At 35.3% G+C, this 22,433-nt stretch overlaps 1 protein-coding gene across 4 annotated transcripts; it reads left to right on the top strand.

The window, feature by feature from the left end:
- The first annotated feature begins 1,756 nt into the window (after window positions 1-1,756).
- Window positions 1,757-22,349, top strand: bnip2 (BCL2 interacting protein 2). Of its 4 annotated transcripts, XM_067378895.1 has the most exons (12): window positions 1,757-2,589; window positions 6,756-6,851; window positions 9,359-9,432; window positions 9,547-9,732; window positions 12,627-12,809; window positions 13,186-13,288; window positions 15,170-15,301; window positions 16,547-16,633; window positions 16,727-16,825; window positions 17,118-17,153; window positions 20,612-20,659; window positions 21,248-22,333. In XM_067378895.1, exons 1-11 carry the CDS (start codon window positions 2,240-2,242, stop codon window positions 20,622-20,624), a joined length of 1,359 nt encoding a protein of 452 aa, XP_067234996.1. In that variant the 5' UTR covers window positions 1,757-2,239; the 3' UTR covers window positions 20,625-20,659; window positions 21,248-22,333. The 4 variants fall into 4 exon arrangements, with proteins under 4 accessions (XP_067234996.1, XP_067234994.1, XP_067234992.1 ...); XM_067378893.1 differs by having other exon boundaries at window positions 20,612-22,349; XM_067378891.1 differs by lacking the exon at window positions 20,612-20,659 and having other exon boundaries at window positions 21,248-22,330.
- Window positions 22,350-22,433: the final 84 nt, after the last annotated feature.

Below are 22,433 nucleotides of genomic sequence, written 5' to 3'. Positions count from 1 at the left end.
ACACACACACACACACACACACACACACACACACACACACACACACACACATGTGTATAAATATGTTACTTGTTAAGATTTAAACTTATAAAATGCTGGGTTAACAAAACAACCCAAGCTGGGTAAAATATGGACAAACCCAGCAGGTTGGGTTAAAAGGCACCTATTATGCCCTCTTTCACATGATGTAGTTGGCCTATAAGTCTGTGGTCTGGTCAAGTTTCATCTTAAAATACCCCACAAATTTGCCCCTATTTGGGGGTGAGCAAAAACATGCCTTTTACTATATTATTATATTGCTGGCTAAAAAAATAAATCCAAAATTGGTTGAAAAAAATGGCTGGGTGAAAACAACCCAATCCCTGGTTTTGTCCATATTTAACCCAGCAGTTTTTAGAGTGTGAAGAAAAAGATATGTTAAAGCAAGTCATCACCATTTTAGCCATATATATAATATTGTGTGTGTGTGTGATAAAAATGTTGTTTGCTCTTGAAAACTACAGACTGATAAAAGAAGTCTCTGCTGTAGACATGCATAATCACTAAAACATCAATGACTTAAATTATAACCAGCTGTATTGTTGTAATCAAATAAGTTAAAACAGTTTTATAAATATTACTTTTGTCCAGATTTTGGAGACACCGAAAATGGGAAAAAATAACTTGTATATTTTCTGTTTACTAAACCTCCTGGTACTGACACGGAGTAGCTATAAAAACATTCATCTAAAATAAATCATGTTATTCTAATATATTGTGATTTCAGTGTAGACTGAATCACTAATCTTCAATTATTAGCGAGGTCCTTCTATAGTGTTCTGCCGCCATCTAGTGTAGGCTATTACTATACTTGACAGCCTAATGTTATATGTCATCTATTCGACTCATTAGGTCACAATGTCCACTGGCGGGGCATATTGGGTTTCATTAACTAGTCTATGCGAAATTTTCGAAACAAACAAACAAAAATTTCCTCCACGTCATTTGCACCACATCTCAAACTCCGTGACGGAAAGTCTTGCTAAGGCTAATTTCATGGCTAGCATTCTATGTATTCCATACACACAATTAAATGTTAGTTTTGCACTTTTCGCATGATTTGACGAAATAATTGGAATAAACATTGTGTTGAAAAGTGATATTTACCTTGAATTACTTCAGACATCACGTCTATTTCGTCTTAAAATCTTCATTGAGACTGTTGACTCCTTGGGAAACTACACTAACTTTTGAAAAAAAAAAAAAAAATTAGCAATATTACTGGTTGGCCACTCTTCGATTAGATTATCATAGCTTTTATTTTTAATTTTACATTTAAAGTTGAAATTCAAATTATAAAGGTTAACAATAATAATACGATTTTTGATAATTCTATTTCTAGATGCTAGTTTTATAGGATTTTCATAGTATTTGTGCGGGTTTTCAGAGTTTAAGATTGAAAAGCCGAGTCTGGGACAAGGGTAAAACAATAACATTTATAAATGAAAGATTTTTAAAATCAGAAAATGAAATGATGATGGCATGGAAAACAGTTCTTATGACTTCTACATAATAAAAAGTTGTTTAAATAAATGTCAACACGTTAATCTCACATCCCGTAATAATCTAATAAACACTAAATAAAATATTTCCACTTTTTAAAAAAATCTACAGAAATAAAAATGTTAATTTCTGAGCTCATTCGTAAAGAAACCGGCGACTTTTATTTTGAATGAGATCACAATAAGGACCGGAAGTTTGGGTATTATTGAGTCATACTTCACCTTAATTTCCCCGACACTTCCAAAAGAAGAATGACGGCCGGTTAAAGCAACAGATGAGATGGGTCCGCAGAGTTTGTCAGATATTAAAACTGTCCTCTAGACCGTTATCGACCATTTTAAGTATTATCTGCATGTGTTTTGATATGATTGACACGCATTCTCACCTTTATATCTTTTAAACTGACAGCAGTTGTGCTGTAGGAAGGAAGCAGGAGAGGAAAAGGGACTGACTGCGCACTAAACACACTCATCGGGGAGTTTACTTAAAAGGACAAGATTGTTTTTCAGCGTACTTGATAGCCACATAAACGTTCGTATTTTAAACACAATCTATTATAAGTATTAATATTAATCAGAGATATCTTAGACTATGTAAAGATCTGATTGGTTTATTATTAAGGTTTGTTTTTCGTGCAAAGCATTGTTTTTCTTGTGTGTTTTGCTGATCGATAATAATCGATCCGACGTGATCGATCATGGCCACAGATGTGATAGCGACTGAAGAAGTCTCAAACCAGAGAGACTCGAGTGATATGAACGCTAACAAAAGTAATCCCGAATCTGACACACCCAGCCGAACATTTGAGACGCAAGAAAACAGAAATATAAGTAGCCCAACATCATTATCATCGGCTCATTCTGCGGAAGAACTACCCGAAGACTCCATAACAGGGAATTCGCTGGCGAATGGGAACAGTGGGATCCGAACAGGAGATCCGCCGCAGGAAGCAGCGACTCCAGACAATAGACAAAAACAAGGCGTGAGGACTTCAACTCCTGTGCGACCACTGCACACTCTCTCTTCAGCCGCTGAACACAATGGAAGGTAATGTTTTTAAAGTCCCTGTGCAATCAAAATTCACAATCCCTGTTTTTATGGAATATAGCAGTATTTATTATAAATGGTTTATCTGTGCACTAAAAAAAAAAAAAAAAAAATCGTGCCATCTTGATCTTTAATCAAAATAACTGATGATGAAGTGTTTATTGGCATGAGGGTGGGACAACCTGTCATTCATGAGATCGACCAGTAGTGAACCACAAACTTCCAATCAGTTCCCCATGAACAAAATCAAGTCCCGCCCTACATTTTATTCTTGTTTGAGAAGTCGTTTGACACTGATATACGGTGTTGGGTAATGCGTTACAATATTGCTTTGCTCCCTAAAAAAGTAACTAATTGCATTACTTTTTATGAAAAGTAATGCTTTACTTTAGCGTTACTTTTTTCACCTGGGTTGAGCTTGTTTGATTGTTTTGTTTAGTGACAACAACAAAAAAAGTTCTATTTTTGGCAAATGTTAAAGGGATAGTTCACCCAAAAATGAAAATGTAATGTTTATCTGCTTACCCCCAGCGCATCCAAGATGTAGGTGACTTTGTTTCTTCAGTAGAACACAAATGATGATTTTTAACTCCAACTGTTGCCATCTGTCAGTCATATAATGTGTGCCAATGGGAACTCCATCTATAAGAGTAAACAAAAACACGACAGACAAATCCAAATTAAACCCTGTGGCTCGTGGCGACACATTGATGTCCTAAGACACGAAACGATCGGTTTGTGCAAGAAACTGAACAGTATTTATATCATGTATTACCTTTAGAACACAACTATGTCCAACTGCGTTCAGCATCCGGTTAGAGTATTACGCAGCGCCTCTCACAAATGTCTCCATGGTTGCAAGGCACACTCCCCGTGCAAGCAGGGGCTCACAGGCGCTGCTCAATATCATTGCTCCTGCTGCACCCATGGTACGGCAGCAAAGTTCCTGCAGCTTTTTTGTAGAGATCATCTGCAAGCTGTGACATCATTATAAATAAAAAGGAAACGTGCACTTTTTATGCACTTGCGTGCCAATTGCCAACAAAACACAGACAGTTGATGCAGTTTTACTTAACACCAGCTCTTTAACAGTGTAAACAAGTCAGAATACATGAAATAGCATTATAGCCTCCCCCCTTTAATTACATGCAAAAGGGAAAAAAAAAAATCATTAGTTAAAATAAAGCTGAAATAATCTAAAATAAGTATTAGATTAAAATCTCAGAAAATTAGAAATGTCTTGTAATTAACTGAAATTTAAGTTGAAGTACTAAAAGTACTAAAACTGAAATAAAAATAAAAATAAATAGTAAGAGTTGACAAAAAGCACATAACAAACTAAAATTAAAATGAAAACTGAAAAAAAAAAAAATCAAATTCAGAATAATAAATGCGAAATAATTCTAAAACAAACATTTGCTCCCAAAATAGCTACTCTGTTATTTGCAACACTGTTACCAATTCTGAACTAGCTTTTATTTTAATTTTATTTGTGTAATTTTTAACTATTTAGACACAAACCAAATTGATTGAAAACCCAACTAAAAAAATAAAAATAAATTGACAGTTAATAAAACTTTAATTTTGAGTTTCACACTTTATTTTGCACCCTTTTCATGGAGTGATTCTGTGCAGTTATTTTCACTTACTTATGGGTGTGGTTACATGCAAAAGATATACGCCTGCAGGTTATATATTCATAACAGTCTCCATGTGTGTATAGTCTATTCAGTCATCTACTTTGACCTCAAGTGTGTACATAGTTTCCGTAAGTAATTCTCTTTGTGCCACTTTAATCAAGTATGACAGGTTTGATTTGCAACCATTGAATATTCTATCCATTAAAAATCTAATAAAAAAATCTTAAAAAGATACTCGCCCTCATATCATGAACACATTTTTTTTTTTGGTATATATATCAATGTTGGTTTTGTCCATACAGTAAAAGTCAGTCGAGTCCAAAGTTGTTTTGGACCCCTTTTGACTCATTGTATGGACAAAAACAGTTGCAACATCATAAAAAAAAAAAAAAAAAAAAATGTGTGTTCCAAAGAAGAAAGTAATTTACATAAAGCTAATTTTAGCAAACTGACATGAGAAAACATGCGGCGTTGTGTCCCATGACACAACAGTGTGAACTGTTGCAGATCTCTTCTAGGCAGGGTGGCATAAAGAGCAGCAGACATTCCCCCTGGAGGGGTATGACGGCTACCACATGGATGGCATGGCAATTAGCTCCCATCCACAGTTAACCAGTGTCCACGTCTCCCCCTCACATCTGAGCGCCAGCCTCTCTTTGAAATGACTAAACAGCTGGTGGATGAATGACTCCTTTGCTGTGCCTCATTCATTAAAATCAGAAGACATAACAGCCTGTACTCACAAAACACACACACACACACACACACACACACACACACACAAATAACAGGACAAAGTTAGGACAAATTAGATATTTTTAGGTTATGAAAAGCGTATTTTATATAGAAACTTATTTTTTTTATTGAAAGTCATGCATTTAAAATAGTATACTTGTATGCTGTTTTCGCAGTATGTGTGTAGTATGCATGTTTTCCGAATGCATGGAATATCTGGATAATTTATATGTATGTATTCACCAAAATATGAAGTATGCAATCTTATCTCTATTTCCTGTGTGACAAATGAACTAGAATTAACACAAGCAGAAATTTTTAATGTCTCCTTTGACTATTATTCTTTTTTTTTTTTAATTAAATTAATTAAAATATTAAAATTAGTGTTTTTATGGTAACACTAAGGTTCTAAAAGTTAACATTATATTTACGTTAGCTATTGTGTTAACTAATGAACAATTTTTACTGTATTTAAATAAATAAAAATAAACTAAAATATAAGTATCAACTTAGCTTCAGGTTAGAAATGTTAAACTAAAGTACTCCCTGATCAAGTCCTAAACTGAGTACTAAAGTTGAAAAATAAAGCTAAATAAATAATGATAAGCACATAAACTAAAATTAAATTGAAACTTCAAATATAAAAAAGCTAAATGCCACAATACTAGATATACGAAATTAAAATAACACTGCTACAAACAAACATTTGCTCTCAAACTAGCTACTCAGTTATTTTCAATCCTGTTGCCAATTCTGGCATATATATATATATATATATATATAATATTTCTGTGTAAAGTGGATGTTTATTTAATGTTAATTGTTAAAAATCACCCAAATATGGGTTTTAAACTCTTTAGACACATACCAAATTATGGTAACAGGGTTGAAAACCCCATAGAAGATGAACATTATTTGTTGCTATGATGTTATTAACATCAAGTTAAACTAAATGAAAATGGAAAATGTTGTCTTGGCAACTAGCTGAAATACAAAAAACTTAAAATTGTTTTATATTTAATTTCTGTTAATGTTTATTTTATTTCAAGTAATGAAAATGTGTGTTGTTTTTTTTAGTTTTTTTTTAGTTTCAGCCTGAACACATCTCATGACGATACATTTCAGTTTTTTCTTCTGTTACAGTCTAAATCATAAATGTATTCAAACATTGGATCTAGTGTTTGGTAATTAAATATAAAATATCAACCCTGTATTCTTGAGGAGCATCCTGTCCTACCGATGATTTCACTGTGAAATGACTTTAGTTCTAGCAAGAAGGGCATCCTAATCTGCTCCGTTTCCAAGAAATTAGAGCGGGTTTGTTCTTTACGGCAAAACATTGAACTTTGAACACAGTCCAAGAATTTCAAGCCTTTTCAGAGTCACCACCCAAATCTTTCCCCAAAGAAGGTGAAACTCTTTCGCCTACTTCTATTTGTAAAAGAGCTTATCTCGTATGTAACAGAATTTGTTGTGTATGAAGGGTTTACATGCCTTTGTATTTGAGATTATCACACCAAAGAGGCCCATATGGATTTTTTTTTTTTTTTATGCCATAACACTGCGTCTTAATGTGCAATGGTCTTATTAGGCAGTTCAAAACTCTTTTCAGCCATTTCTCAGTAACTATTGAGCTCTGTGATGAATGACTATCGGCCAGTGTCGGATTTTGACTTCTGGACTCTTTCAACTCGGACGTATTGGTTTTTTTAGTGAGTGAATAACAGACTATGAACTACGGTTGTTTTATAGTCAAAACAGTTGCCTAATGTCATTTTCTTTTTACTTCAGTTTTGAGCACCAGGAGTCCGTGGCGACCACAGAGGCACGGCTGAGAATGGAAGGGGTGGAGCTAAAGGAGGAGTGGCAAGATGAGGATTTCCCCAGGTAGGCTGTTATGTATGTGTATGATGGCCTTGAGTTTTTTTCTTTTTTTCCTTTTTTTCATGATATATATTGCAACATACATTACCATTCAAAAGTTTAGGGTCAATAAGAGTTTTAAATGAAATTATTACTTCAGTTAGGACACATTACATTTATCAAAAGTGACAGTAAAGACTAAAGACTTTTACATTGTTGCATTTTTTTTTTTAAATCAAAGAATCCTGAAAACCTGTAAACAGTTTCCACAAAAATATGAAACAGCACAGCTGTTTTCAACACTGATAATAAGAAATGTTTTTTGAGCACAAAATCATATTAGACTGATTTTTGAATGTGACTCTGAAGACTGGAGAAATGATGCTGAAAATTTGCATCACAGGAATAAATTGCATTTCAAAATATATTCATATAATTACTAAAATATTTTTAGTGTAAAATAAAAAAAGAAGTGTAAAAGAATTTTGAACAATAAATGCAGTCTTGAGTTTTTTTAGACTTTTTTTTTTTTTTTTTTTTAAACATTAAAAAAAATCTTACCAACCATTGTGCTTGTGCTGGAAATTCAACCCAAAAATGTTTATATTTTTACCGGCCCACACTGCTTTAAGATTTTCAGGAAGGTCTAACAGTAATAATCAGATAGAAAATATAAAGAATCTGAAAAAAGTAGGCTAATCAAATGTAAAACAACACTGCACAGTCTTCACTGTATAAATTAAATATAGATTAATTCTTGTTAAAGCTACAATAGTTATTCAGTAAAGAGCAGTGAGTAAGTGAGTGAGAGTTTTAGTTCTTTTATTACAACCCGAATTCCAGGAATGTTGGGACATTTTTTAAATAAAATGAAAACTAAAAGATTTTCAAATCAACATGATTAAGTATAAAAGGGAAGTCTTAGAGAGGCAGAGTCTCTCAAAAGTAAAGATGGGCAGAGCTTTGAAAGAGTGCGTAAAAAGATTTTGGAATACTTTAAAAACAATGTTCCTCAATGTCAAATTGCAAAGGCTTTGCAAATCTCATCATCTGCAATGCATAACATCATCAAAAGATTCAGAGAAACTGGAGAAATCTCTGTTTAAGGGACAAGGCTGAAGATTGGATGCCCGTGGTCTTCGGGCCCTCTGACGACACTGCATCGCTCATCAGCATGATTGTGTCAATAACATTTCTAAATGGGCCCAGGAATACTTCCAGAAACCACTGTTGGTAAACACAATCCGCCGTGCCATCTGCAGATGCCAACCAAAGCTCTATCATGCAAAAAGGAAGCCATATGTGAACATGGTCCAGAAGTGCCATTGTGTCCTGTGGGCCAAGGCTCATTTAAAATAGACTCTTTCAAAGTGGAAAAGTGTTAGTGGTGGTCAGACGAGTCCAAATTTGACATTCTTGTTGGAAATCACAGACTCTAAAGAGGAGGGAGACCTTCCAGCGTTCAGTTCAAAAGCCAGCATCTCTGATGGTATGGGGGTGCATAAGTGCATACGGTATGGGCAGCTTGCATGTTTTGGAAGGCATTATGAATACTGAAAGGTATATAAAGGCTTTAGAGAAACATATGCTCCCCTCCAGATGACGTCTATTTCAGGGAAGGCCTTGTGTATTTCAGCAGGACGATTCAAAAGCACATGCTGCAGCTATTATAACAGCATGGTTTCATCGTAGAAGAGTCTGAGTGCTGAATTGGCCTGCCGGCAATCCAGATCTTTCACCTATAGAGAACATTTGGTGGATCATTAAATGAAAAATACATCAAAGATGACCACAAACTCTTCAGCAGATGGAAACCTAGATCAGGCAAGAATGGGACCAAATTCCAACACCAAAACTCCAGAAACTCATAATCTTGATGCCCAGACATCTTCAAACTGTTTTGAAAAGAAGAGGAGATGCTACACCATGGTAAACATGCCCCCGTCCCAACTATTTTGAGACCTGTAGCAGACATCAAATTTGACATGAGCTCATTTTGTGCATAAAATTGAAAAATTTATCAGTTTAAACATTGATGTTATCTATGTTCTATTGTGAATAAAATATTGGCTCATGTGATTTTAAAGTCTTTTAGTTTTAATTTTATTCAAATTTAAAAAACGTCCCAACATTTCCTGAAATTCGGGTTGTAGTATTGACAGCAGGTTTACATTCTTTTAAGACTTTATAACTCATTTAGCACTGTGCTTACAAGGATACTTTCCACTAACGGGAATTTTGACATAATTTTGTTTGTTTTTGTCCATTCAAGTGCAAAAGAGAACTCCGTCTGAGAAGCAGCTTTCTGTGTGTGTGTGCTAAATGTCTGTGCTCACATAGAGCCGATTTGAGTTGTTTTTGTCTTATGCTTGAATGTTTTAAAAGCATTTGAATGAATGACAGCTTGATCATATAAAGTAAAAGATGCTCCATTAATTGCGTTAAATATTTTTAACTCATTAAACAGAAATCACAAAAATAACACGTTAATTTTGACAGCCCTAAAATATATATTTTATTTGGGTTGCTAGGCCACTTCCAGAGGAGGAGGATATTCATCTTGATGAGGAGCTTTTCACTGGATCTTCTGGCGAAGGAGTACCTGGTAAGCAATAATGATATGTACTCAAATATACATGATATGTAGAGAGAATTATTCATTTCTTACTATTGTCAGGAAACGATTATTTAGCTTTTGTTCTTTTAACTTAAATCGCAGCTTCACAGTCTTACGGACTAAACAGTGCAAAGAAAACTAAAAAGAAACTTTTGGCTCCGGAAATCAGCCTAAACCTAGACCACAGTGAAGGCTCGATCCTGTCAGATGAGCTGGATGAGAGTACAGAACTGGACCTGGATGATATAGACACCCCTTCAGACAACAGCAACGAGTTTGAGTGGGAAGGTATGATGGTGGTTTAACCTTTTAAATGTAAATGGTTTAACATTACATAACCCCTAACAGCGACTAATCAAATTATTTAGTCATTTTGCAGCCTTTTGCAAACTTGTGTCTTTCTGATCCTGTAGAAATGCTCCTTACTAACTGCACAGAGATCTTTTCATGGACCAGCTTTGTGCAATAACTCTTAGTTAAACAGTATTATGTGTTCTTGTTTTGTTTTTCTGTCCCGCTGCTCTCTTCTCTATGTCCTGGAAGGATTGTTTCTTCTCATTGGTTTGCGACAGGCTACAGGCCTGCGGTTTGTGGTAAGGTTACCTGACTGGATGTTTTTACTCCCTGATCAAGTCCTACAACATTGATTTCATTTTCTTTTTGAGATATCACCCTTTTGGTATGGTTTAAAATGGCACTACAAATCAGACGTTATCCATTGTTTTTGTGTTGGAAAATTTTGATGGTTGGATTTTGATTTGTGCATGGTTTTTCCTCCAATCTCATCAGATCTGATTCTGTTAATCAGCCTCATTTTGGTGTCCTGATCATTTTTGTTAAATCACTTTTTGAATTTAAAGGCAAAACACTGCAGCTTTATTTGGTGATGTTGTTATTTACAACTAAATTAAAATGTTTGTAAAATTTGTTTGGTGAGTGCATGTTATTTACAACTAAATTAAAATGTATTATGGTTTAAATTTATATTAAATGCAATTTCTTGACATTTAGAATCACTTAAGTACATCTTTAAATGTAACTTCATAATATGGTTAAAGTTTACAAGCCTTTTTTGGTAAACTACAATATAGTTTAATGTCATTTTTATGTAAGTAATGTATTTAAATAGATTCTAATTACACATTTATACATTTAATACATTTAAAATATATACATTTTAAATGTTATATTAAATAACACTACAGTTAAAATTATAATCAGGTACTGTAGACGTGCTTTAGTGTGTTTGTCAAAACATCGAAATTTGCGTATTTTAAAGCACAACAAATGATTATTGCAACATAATGTTTTAAAATATACTTTACAGTAAAACTTGTCATTTGAAATTATTGCAAAGTGTACTTAAGTGTTTTAAGAAACCGACGAAAGTGAAAGGTTCTTAGACATTATAAGAGATTAATCTATATTGAGCTATTAAAAACTCAAGTATATTTTCACTAGCATGTATGTAGGTACTGGTGTATTAGCATTAGCTCTGTTCAAAAAACCTAGTTAGCTGCCTCACTGTCTACTGTTACCTACTGTCTACATTGGCAGCTCCCTTCTAAGACAGTATATCAAATTTGAAGTGACTGATTTGAAAAGCTCAAATAAGATACGCATACAGTTGATTCCTGTTGTCTTATATTTGCATGTTGCTGAGCTAACCACTACATACTTTTAAAAAGCTCAGAAAATACATTGCACACGCAAATAATCCTTGCCGTTTCTGTCGTACTTAAAATTCATGTAATTCCCTCTAATCTGCCATCTCGGAACTTGTTCATGGAGCATCTTGAAATGGATTCAGGATTATTCCCCATTGAAGAAATATATGCGATGCTACCTGAGATTTTTGGCCAACGTTTGTGATACAGACAGTTTTGTGCTACAGGTTTAAGAATATCATAGAGAAATGTACACACATAAAAGAGTTTATTTTATCATAGTCATGTACTCATTTGTGTTCTGGCACACAGAAGCGAGTAAACAGAGTTTTCATTTGTACCTTGTTTTGAGCTTTTAGGAAGCTTGTTTCTGCCACTGAATAAAAATTTTAATTGACTTTTTTCACAATTGCGAGTTTATATCGGAAAATTCTGACTTTCTGTTTCAGAATTGATACAAACTTGCAATTTTGAGTTATAATATCAGAATGGACCCTTCGCAAAGACCCGCCCCCCCCCCCTTAGTTACTGTTGCTTTGTCTGACAAGCCATGGTGCTGTCACACCACACAGAGTGAAAAATACATCACAGAGCAAAGAGGACACTGACAACATGTCGACAGACAAGACAGAGCAGGTTACTTATGATTTTAAACAAAGTCCCAGCTTTAAAATTGTATCATTTTTTTAAAAAAGAAATTCGAACAATAAAAAACGTTTTGTGGTTCTTTAATGTGTCGTGACAGATCGCTGTAGCGCCTCAGCTCAAGCGGCTCGTGAACCGATCATCTCTTCCTACTAGTTAATTTATAGCATCAAATAAACATGAATGAACATCAGAAGGAATGTTGTTTCAAACGCTGAAAGACGTCAGTACACACCATTTTTCAAGTTCAAGTTCACTGAGGTTAATCTTAACTCCTGACTGCTTTGTCGGACAAAATGGCGAATTCGGCGTTATGATTGGTTAAATCGCTTGTCAATCAAACTCCCTGCGAAGGGTCAGTTGCGAGATATAAACTCAGTTGTGAGAAAAGTCAGAATTGTGAGTTTAGATCTCGTAATTATTACTTTATTTCTCAAAATAGTGACTTTTATATCTTGCAATTCAAACCTTTTCTTAAAATTGTGAGATATTACCTCACAGCCGTGAGTTATAAAGTCTGAATTGCGAGGTATAAGCTCACAATTGTGAGGAAAAAATAAATAAAATATTTAAAATATTAAAATAAAATAAATTTGTAGTTGATATTGCTAATCCAAAAGACCATAGGACAAGTGCAAATAATTTGTTTTGGGGGATGGGGGGGCAGATTTCTCTTATCGGAACATGTTGTTTTTTTATTATTATTATTATTATTATTATTATTTATTTTTCATTTGAACTGTAAATCAACAAAGCATCATTCCCAATCATACAGTCACGGAACTGAATCCTGAAGGAAACGCCGCACATACACTCAAAAAAAACCAAACAAATCTTAAATTGAAAACACCCCATTATTTCCCTCATCAGATGATCTCCCAAAACCCAAAAGCACAGACCTGCTGCGTAAAGGAGTGGAGTCGGTGCAGGAGTACACCACCACAGAGGAACGGGAGGAGGGCCGTCGCTGGAGAATTTTCCGTATCGGAGAGCAGGAGCACCGAGTGGACATGAAGGCCATTGAGCCCTACAAGAGGGTTATCAGCCATGGAGGTCAGTGACCACACATTTCCATGTGTGTTATTTACACAAGGATGTTTTCTTTTTGCACCATTCAGGAAGTGAATTCCAAACTGTCAGTGGGTGAAACCAAATACATTTTTGTGGCAAAAACTTTTCTAGATCACCTTTTCAGCCAGAAGCGCCTGTTACCGTCTGTCACTCCTCTTTTTCCACTTCCTCCCTTTTGCAAACAAACAGCTGCTGCTTTCATTCTAAACACCTCTTTTGCATGCTGTTATATAATGGACAGTTACACAGACTCCACAATGAGCTGATCAGTCAACTTGTTTAATAGCTGTAAAAGTGCAAACTAACCTTCAAACGTCTGCCAGTGGCCACTTTCAAACATGGTTCCCCTTTTTCACAGGTTACTATGGCGATGGATTGAATGCCATCATCGTCTTTGCTGTTTGCTTTATGCCTGAGAGCAATCAACCAAATTACAGATACATCATGGACAATCTTTTCAAGTGAGTTCTAGATGGTTCTTGTGATGTTCCATATGGCCTTTTTTACGACACCATTTTCAACTAAAAATGGTATGTTTTGGCTATTAATTTACATGACAATGGCGTTTTGGCAGCCTGAAAACTCAAGCTTTTGAAAATGTACAGTTATCTTCTCCATGTAAACAACAAAAATGCAAATTTGTGGAAATGGTGACCTCATGTGTATGCGTATTACGTGTTCAGTCTATAGGCGCGTAGTGTTTCTTTACAAAGTGACATCGCCAACTACTGGCCTGGCATAAATAATACAGCGTTTTTAGTCATTTTTGTGGATCTGTGTGAACAGGGATTATTTTCAGTTTTAGTATACCATTGTTGTTCACTTGTTAACAGATTTTTTTTCCAACTTTGGACAGATAAAAACCTGTCAGTTTTTAATTTGATTTAGTTTTAGTCATAGTCTTTAGACTGAAATGCCATTTCTTTTTAGTCATATTTAGTCATCGGAATTTTTTTTTAGTTTTAGTCTAGTTTTAATCGACTTAATATCATTTAGTCGACTAAAATCTAAAGGGTTTAGATAAATTGTAATGCATTAAGCAAGCATTTCTCTAACAATACACAGATCCAATACAGTGATATACATCTGATATTCTGATATTTTTGTTTCAAGTAATGAGGTTTTTTTTTTTAATGGTTTTAGTTTACTATAATAACCCTTATACTTCTAAAATCTATATATTGAAATATTTGTCAAATAATATTCTTAGTCTTTCCTTCCTGTGACAGAAGCTACAATAGTTCGCTATGAATTAAATAGAAATTAAATTTAATACAGTTTGTGTAAAAACGATAAAATATGCATTCCTACAACCGTCTAAAACATATTACCATATAAACATCATGTAGTAAACATTGTCATAATTCATCAACATTAGTTTGTAAGCAATCACTTAGCATAAATGTGCACTATTCAGTTCATTAAGTTCTTCTGCGCGAGCCTGTAGAGGGCGCAACAGCGACGTGTTTCCCGCGGTTAGATCAGCACGTTACACTTCAAATGTGTGCATCTTCCACACAGGACAGCAGTTCTGACTGGATATTTTCCCAAATCATCCCCCTCTATCATTTTTGTCTCGTTTTTATTAGTTGACGAAAATGATAGTAGATTTTCGTCATAGTCATTTAAAACTGTTTTTTATTTAGTCATCGTCTCGTTTTCGTCTGTGAAAAACTGCCACTATTATGATAAATTATTCGACGACAAACACTATATACAGTAATAATCTCGTCAACACACATTCATGGACATGTAGAAGTTAGCCAATCAAATTGGATCTTACACTCCTGACCTTTTCATATGCAAAATATCGCAATTCTTGGGTTACAGTTACAGCATGCATATTTTTGCAGTAATGTCTTTTCCCCCCAACAATATGAATCATGATTTTGACTCTGTAGTCCATAGCTGTGCCACCTGAGGCTCTTTTGTGTTTGTTTTGGAGACCAATGATTCAAGTTTTTCTGTTGAACTAACTGACATGTCTAGATATCTTTGAAGGTGCAGTCACATTTACCATTGTTTTCAGTCATTTCAATAGGAATCCACGCAATCGGGAATTTCGCGTGAGGGCGAAATGTTTACCCATGCTGATTTTGAAAATTTTCAAGTGGGTTACATGGATTTGGCTTGTTGTCTAACAGAAAGCTGCTTGATTTAAAAGTGATTGTCAAACCATTGATCAATATGCTATTGAGAGAAAATGTACCTTTTTTTCCCTTGATGATTTGCCAAAAATTCGCTAATGTGACTGCAGCTTTAGTTTCTCGGGGTGATGTAGACAAGTCCTGATGCTTCAAACCTCAGGTAGTTTTGCAACTAACATTTTGTGTATCATTCAGGTATGTCATAGGAACCCTAGAACTGCTTGTAGCTGAGAACTATATGATCGTATACCTGAACGGAGCCACCTCGCGCCGAAAGATGCCGAGTGTGGGCTGGCTCAGGAAGTGCTATCAGCAAATAGATCGAAGGTGAGAATCTCTTTGACAGTGTTTACTAACAGAATTTCATTTGAGTAATTTAAAGGGATAGTTCACCCAAAAATGAACATTCTGTCTTTATCCTCAATCTCATTTCGTTCCAAACATAAATTACCCAGAACGATGTTTAAACTGTACAGCTGTTAAAGGATTAGTTCACTTTCAAATTAAAATTTCCTGATAATTTACTCACCACCATGTCATCCAAAATGTTCATGTCTTTCTTTCTTCAGTCAAAAAGAAATTAAGGTTTTTGATGAAAACATTCCAGGATTTTTCTCCATATAGTGGACTTCAATGGCCTCCAGATGGTTGAAGGCCAAAATTACAGTTTCAGTGCAGCTTCAAAGGGCTTTAAACAAGACCAGACGAGGAGTAAGGGTCTTATCTAGAGAAACCATCACTCATTTTCTAAAAACAAACAAACAAAAAATATTATATAATTTTAACCATAAATGTTCATCTTGAACTAGCTCTCTTCTTCTCTATTTGAATTCTGGCAGTGTAGACACTGCTAAGTGTATTACTGCCCTCCACAGGTCAAAGTTTGAACTAAATTGTCATATACAATATGCTAGTACAAGTATATAACAATTAGTTCAAACTTTGACCTGTGGAGAGCAGTAATACACTTAGCAGTGTCTACGCTGCCAGAATTCAAATATTATAATTATAATATAAGAAGAAGAGACCTAGTTCAAGATGAGCATTTATTGTTAAAACGTATACAATTTTAATTTTTTTTAATAAAACGAGCAATGGTTTCTCTAGATAAGACCCTTATTTCTTGTCTGGGATCGCTGTAAACTGTAATTTTGACCTTCAACCGTTTATCAAAAACCTTAATTTCTTTTCGACTGAAGAAAGAAAGACATGAACATCTTGGATGACATGGGGGTGAGTAAATTATCAGGAAAATTTAATTGAAAGTGAACTAATCCTTTAAACTACCAATAATGTGTAAAAACACACTAATAATAATGAACATTTGAATAAATTAAAAATATATATATTTAAATTTAAATACATTATATTTTTTGTTATATTATATTGTTATACTATAAAACGTATATTTTGACATTCAAACTATCCCTTTTAATCTATTTTTAATCATATTAATTTTTTGTAATATTAAGAAAAAATAATAACATTTTCTCAAATCTTTAATGTATACAATCTCTGAACCCTGGAAACAAAATTCTAGTTTTATGTTCGCACAACCTTATTCTGTTAAAGGTTAAGGAAGAATTTGAAGTCTTTGATAATTGTGCACCCGTCCTGGTTTATTCGCACTCTCTTGGCCCTCACGAAACCTTTTATAAGGTCAGTCCTTTTCTAGTTATCTTCAGATATGATTTTCTGCAGTGGCTTCATATATTAATACAGCCTTATTCAATGCAAATCTTCCAATTACAGCTCAAAATTTAGCCAGAAAATCAAGTATGTGTACAGCCTGACAGACCTGGCTGAGCTTGTCCCGATGGAGTATGTTTCCATACCAGACTGCATTAAACAGTAAGTATCCCTCCTCCTGCCTGAACACTACTTCATTTGGTTTTTGTTTTGTTGTGACAGGAAATAGAAATCAGTTTCTACTGTAAATACATTTCACTGAACAAGCTATGCTAAATACCTAAATTACCTTCCATACTGAAGTTTCCATACTGTTTTCTTCTCTCTGCAGTATTCCAGCTTCGTTATTATTGTATTGAAAGTCTGATCTGCTGCTAAGTACTAGTTTCTGTTGGCTGTTGTATCTTCAGAAACTTTCTATGCCCTAACCCCTTCTCCCTGCCTTTCCTCTAAGGTTTGACGAAGAAAAAAATAGGAAAAAACATAAAAGGTATCTGTATTTTCATTCCAGAGATCCCTGCCAGATCTCTGTAGACTTTATCTGAATTGCACGAAACTAACAATTAAGCGTTTGGCTTTATTAAGTGTCCACCTATACATGGTCATTGGCCCAAAAGTTGCTTTTTGAGCTTTTTTTTCCCATCCTTGATTGTCATCAAGATGCTAAATTCCTTCTGTGTGTGCCATCTAACTATAATTATCTGTTGTAAATGCAGCTGATTTGTACAATTTGTCAAATTTCCAAAGCGAAAAGCTTTGACTTGCTCTGAAATTGCAGCATCGACCTTTCATTATAAAATCCACTGAGGCTAGCAATATTTACTGTAGTTTTTGCCTATCACTGTTGCGATTTCAGATTCTTTGTGGTGTTCCATAAAAATCAAACAAACATCTGAGGCAATTAATTTCTTTACAAGGTGATGTATTTATTAGAACAGTTTCTTTCTGTATTTCATTTTGGTAGACTCCATTTAATTTAATAGTATAAATATTACTACGCTTTTAGTTCATTTTTTAAATTTTACTTAATTTTTAATCAAAAACATGGAAATAATATAAAAAGTACAGGGAGATCCAAAGGACTGGACAACATTTTATTTAATTTTTTTGGGGGAAAAATATCTGTCAAGGTATGACATAAAATGAAGAAGAAAAAATACTGCATTTATTTACTAAGCTCTTTAATTATCTAGATAATATACCCTCACCTGCCACTTTATTAGGTACACATGTTTAACTACTCGGTAACGCAGATATCTAATCAGCCAATCAGCTCAACACATTTAGGCATGTAGACATGTTCAAGCGCCAATTTGGGAGCAGCGATTACATTAATGGTGGGTTCAGTATTCTTCTTAATGAAAAACGCAACAACGAAACAGTATAATGTCAAACTCTCCTCAATTGGCGCTTTTACATTTCGCTTTGAAACCTAGGGTGCATTCACACTTGTAGTTTGGTTCGATTGGTTTATTTGGTCCGGACCAAAGAAGAAGAAAAAACATTTAGGCCGTGTGTCCACCTAATAGTTTTTTTTTTCCAGCTGCTAGCGTACTTTTTCAGTTGTTTTCAATGGGAGTGCCGCGTTTTTTTTAAACGCTTTTTTTTTTTTTTTAAACACTCAAGCGCTGAGAGCTGGGCATTTTTTATTGGTCTCCTCGAGTTAAAGAACGTTCAACTTTGAGTAAAACGCTGCGATCATCACTGTCACTTTTTAGCCAGCCGTCCAATCAGAGTGGAGGAGGGGCGGGATAAATACTACACCGGCCAACCGTAACAACATTCTTGCTGTACAACATCACCAACAAACAGAGAAAGGAACAAAATGGATGAGAAATTAATATTGCTGCTCTCCGAAAATACATAGCAAAGTAATTTCACATTGTGTGAACATTTTTAGTCTGAAACAAATTACCTGCAAAATCAGTTATAAGTAACAGTGCCGCAGATATTCCGTATCATAGCAACAAAGTGTCTCAATGGAAAAAAGAATTTTCTGGCTAAAAACGCTCTGGCGGACACACGGCCTTAGTCTTGGTCTGGTTAGCGTTCAGATTGGCAATTTTATCACCGAACCAAAAGATACCGAACCTTAAGGCATAGGGATACATTCACAACGTGATTGGTCGGATTTTATGACTTATTGCCTATTTTGAGACGGAACTTATGGAATATCTGAAACAGTGCTGTGTGCTGAGGTAAATGCGCTCGTTGTGTGTGCGTAGCCTGCATGTGATGGTATTTTGGCCAGCTGGGAACTCGTGAAGAGCTTATGAAATGTGTAAAGGAGTCAAAACACCGGCGGGAATCCATCCGTCACACACACAAACAATCTGCTGCATGGAGACGCGAGTCTGATGCCTGTGATGGGCAAACTCGCGACTATGACGAGAAAAACCGACATGCGTGAAGATTCTGTCCTTTTTAGGGTCTCTACTTCCTGTTTTTGGTTCGTTTACATGTCTTTGGTCCGTGTTGCGTTCATATATCATTCGAACCGCACCAGAGTTCGTTTGGAAGTGGACCGAGACCCATCTTTTCAGCGGTCTCGGTCCGCTTGTTTGGTGCACACCAGGGTTCGGATGGCAGCGTTCACATATGTTCAAATGAACCGCACTAACCTAGCAATCGCACCAGGGTTCGTTTTAATCGAACCAAACATGACAAGTGTGAACGCACACCTAATCTTCCGCCATCGCCTTGTCAGTGAAAATTGAGGTAAAATCTGACTCCTGCTGCTGATCTGTGCTGCGACTCTCGTTCGGCTCACGCTGAACTGAGCAGACACGGTTAGTTTTTAATTCTAGTGTTTGTTCTCTAACTAAACTATAGGATTTTTATTACTATAAAAAATCAAAACGGTGGTGGGCAAGTGATGATATCAGCCGATGTTCAGCCGCAACACCGACTACCGCAGCGAGCCTACTTCAAGCCATCATGATTTCAGGCTGCCTGAACGCGTTATAACATATCGTGAACAGCCTGAATGACGGCACTTACGTGCACATTAATTTTAACATCTGTTATATGCCACTTTAGACTACAGTGTGCGTGTGAGACAATCGCTGCGTCCGAAATCGATTGCTTCTCTACTGTATAGTATGCGAACAGAGTAGTATGTCTGAATTCATAGTATTCATAGTAGGAGAAAAGTACCTAGATGACTTCCGGTGAGATTTTGAAGTGCGTATACGATGGACACTTTACTATCCCATGAGGCCATGGGTTTGTGAATGGAGTTGAAGGGACGTGACTGATGCTGGTAGGTCATGTGACAGTAACAACATGGTGGATGTAGTACGTCCGGATTTCATTCATACTAGAACATACTTTTTCAGCTATCGTGAAGTAAATTTAAATTAAAATGTAGTACCTACTCAGCTGATGTTTTGATTGACAGTTTTTAGGTGCATTATTGGCAGCGGTGGTTGGCAAACTGGTTTCTTGAACATGACTGTGAGTTCACTATACTCAAATGACCTCCACAGTCACCAGATCTCAATCCAATAGAGCAGCTTTGGGATGTGGTGGAACGAGAGGACGTGCAGCCAACAAATCTGCAGCAACTGCGTGATTCTTTCATGTCAATATGGACCAAAATCTCTAAGGAATGTTTATAGCGCCTTGTTGAATCTATGCTACAAAGAATTAAGGCAGTTTTGAAGGCAAATTGGGTTCAACTGCGCACTAGCAAGGTGTACCTAATAAAGTGGCCATATATAAAATCCAGTTGGAATGCTTATTTAGCTCAAATTCAGTAATTCTGTTGCTTTTTTTTTTTTTTTTTTTTACCAAATTAATTGTTATGGTCTGCATGAAAGTGTGTTGTTTAGATGGAACATTGGAGGCTAGTGATACTCCAAATCTGAGTCATCCAATAACTGTTTCTAATTCAGGTTTATGGCCAAATGCACTAACTTGCTTGTGTTTGCAATGAACGTCTCACAGATTTAGATTCTGACGTTCTGTCCTCTCAGTTCTGCTGCTGTTAGTGTGGTATGTATGACCATGCCAGTAAATCAGACTTTATGGTGAAGGATTTGAACAGTAAAGTCATGGGTGGTTTACATTTTTTTTTTTCAAATGCATGCCTGGCTGATGCACATTCTCACTTCTCACTGCATGTCCAACTACACATCAAAGAATGCATTGTTTAAATCTCATAGCAGGGAATAAACGGAGAGTTAGAGTCAGAATACACTTCAAATACCTTGTTTTCCTTATCATAACACAGAACTTCTTAGCAAACTTATGACAACACATTGAAAACCACCCACAGCAGCTTAACGTGCACAAGCTTCAAATAGTATAATGAACAATGCAGAATCAACTGACTTAAGTTTCACATTAATTGATTTAAATGCTTGTTGTTTGTATAACAATGTTTTTAACCTCAATCAAAAAGTTGTTGTCTTGGTGATCAAACTAAACCTTTTGAGTGTAAAGTCATGAGACCCTCTTTTTGTTTTCTCTGTTTAATTGTGTGAGGAAAAAAATCAAAAGATGTTCTTTTCGAATCAAACTGAAGTGTTGGTATGTTTTTAATTCTTATCCCTTATGGTTATCATTATTTTTTCTTCTTAGGATTGACAAGGACATGCATGGAAAAGTGGAGATAGCAACTGCTGCAGTGCCAGAGTGAGTCAGAAGAAGAGTTGAAGAAGCTGGAAGAATTAAAGAATGTATTGGGTTTCTTTTAACTGGAGAATGCAAGATCTTGAAGTCAGAATAGTGCCTTTTAAAGGAATATTTCAACCCAAAATGAAAGTTTTGTCATCATTTACTTACCCTCATGTCATTCCAAACCCATGTTTTGTTTTTTTCCTGTGGAACACACAAGAAGATATTTAGCAGAATGTCCAAGCTACTCTTTTTGATAGTCACTTTCATTGAATTTAATAGCGCAACTTGTACTTTCTGCTAAATATCTCCTTTTGTGTTCCACACAAGAGTCATCTACGTTTGGAACGACATGAGGGTGAGTAAAAGATGTCAGATTTTTTTATTTTTGAGTGAACTATCCCTTTAAAGCTGCGACTGCCTGTTACTTTATGAACTTTTTTTCTGCCTGTTGCATTTGTGTGCCAAACACCTGTCAGATGGCATCTGGTTTCTGTGCGTTAAACATTTTAATAACCTTTTATGTATCATTTCAGTAAGTAAATAATGTCAACATGTTCTAGTTCTTATATCTTGCTCTTAGTTAAGGCACTCTGTTTTCGAACTAGTCAATGCATGTTCTTCATTACATTACATTTAAATATCTATATTTATATCAAAAGGCGATAAAGGAGAAAGATTAATATATTTTTATGACTGAAATGCTTTTTTAGGGCCACAGTCTGGCATTGTTTGTCATCTGCTCACTGAACATCTCATAGTTATACCACATATTGTTTACTGCTGAATGTCTTGTTTGATTTGAGAACATGGAGAAATGTTCAAAGGAGATGGTATGGAAACAATCAAAAATGTATTGAACCAGTAACATTTCTCCAATTCACATTCTTTAATGGTTTGGGAGGGTGGGGTTCTTGTATGTTATGTTCTTGCAAGTAAACTTCCACACAAAAATCACATTGTCATCGTGAATATTATACAACACTGCAATCGTTATTCAATATTGTGTCAACATTTCCCTTACAGACAACAGGACATGATGAAGTGCTTTTATACATAGTGGTATCTGTACTTCTGTTGTGAGCTCCTTTATAACAAAATAGAAAACTGCAAAAAATATATTTGCTTCATATTCCTGGGTACTGACTTT

This window comes from Chanodichthys erythropterus, chromosome 24 (genome assembly GCF_024489055.1).
Source record: "Chanodichthys erythropterus isolate Z2021 chromosome 24, ASM2448905v1, whole genome shotgun sequence".
Classification (NCBI taxonomy): domain Eukaryota; kingdom Metazoa; phylum Chordata; class Actinopteri; order Cypriniformes; family Xenocyprididae; genus Chanodichthys; species Chanodichthys erythropterus.
The sequence above is the reverse complement of the archived record's forward strand: the minus strand, read 5'-3'. Positions and strand labels throughout refer to the sequence as shown.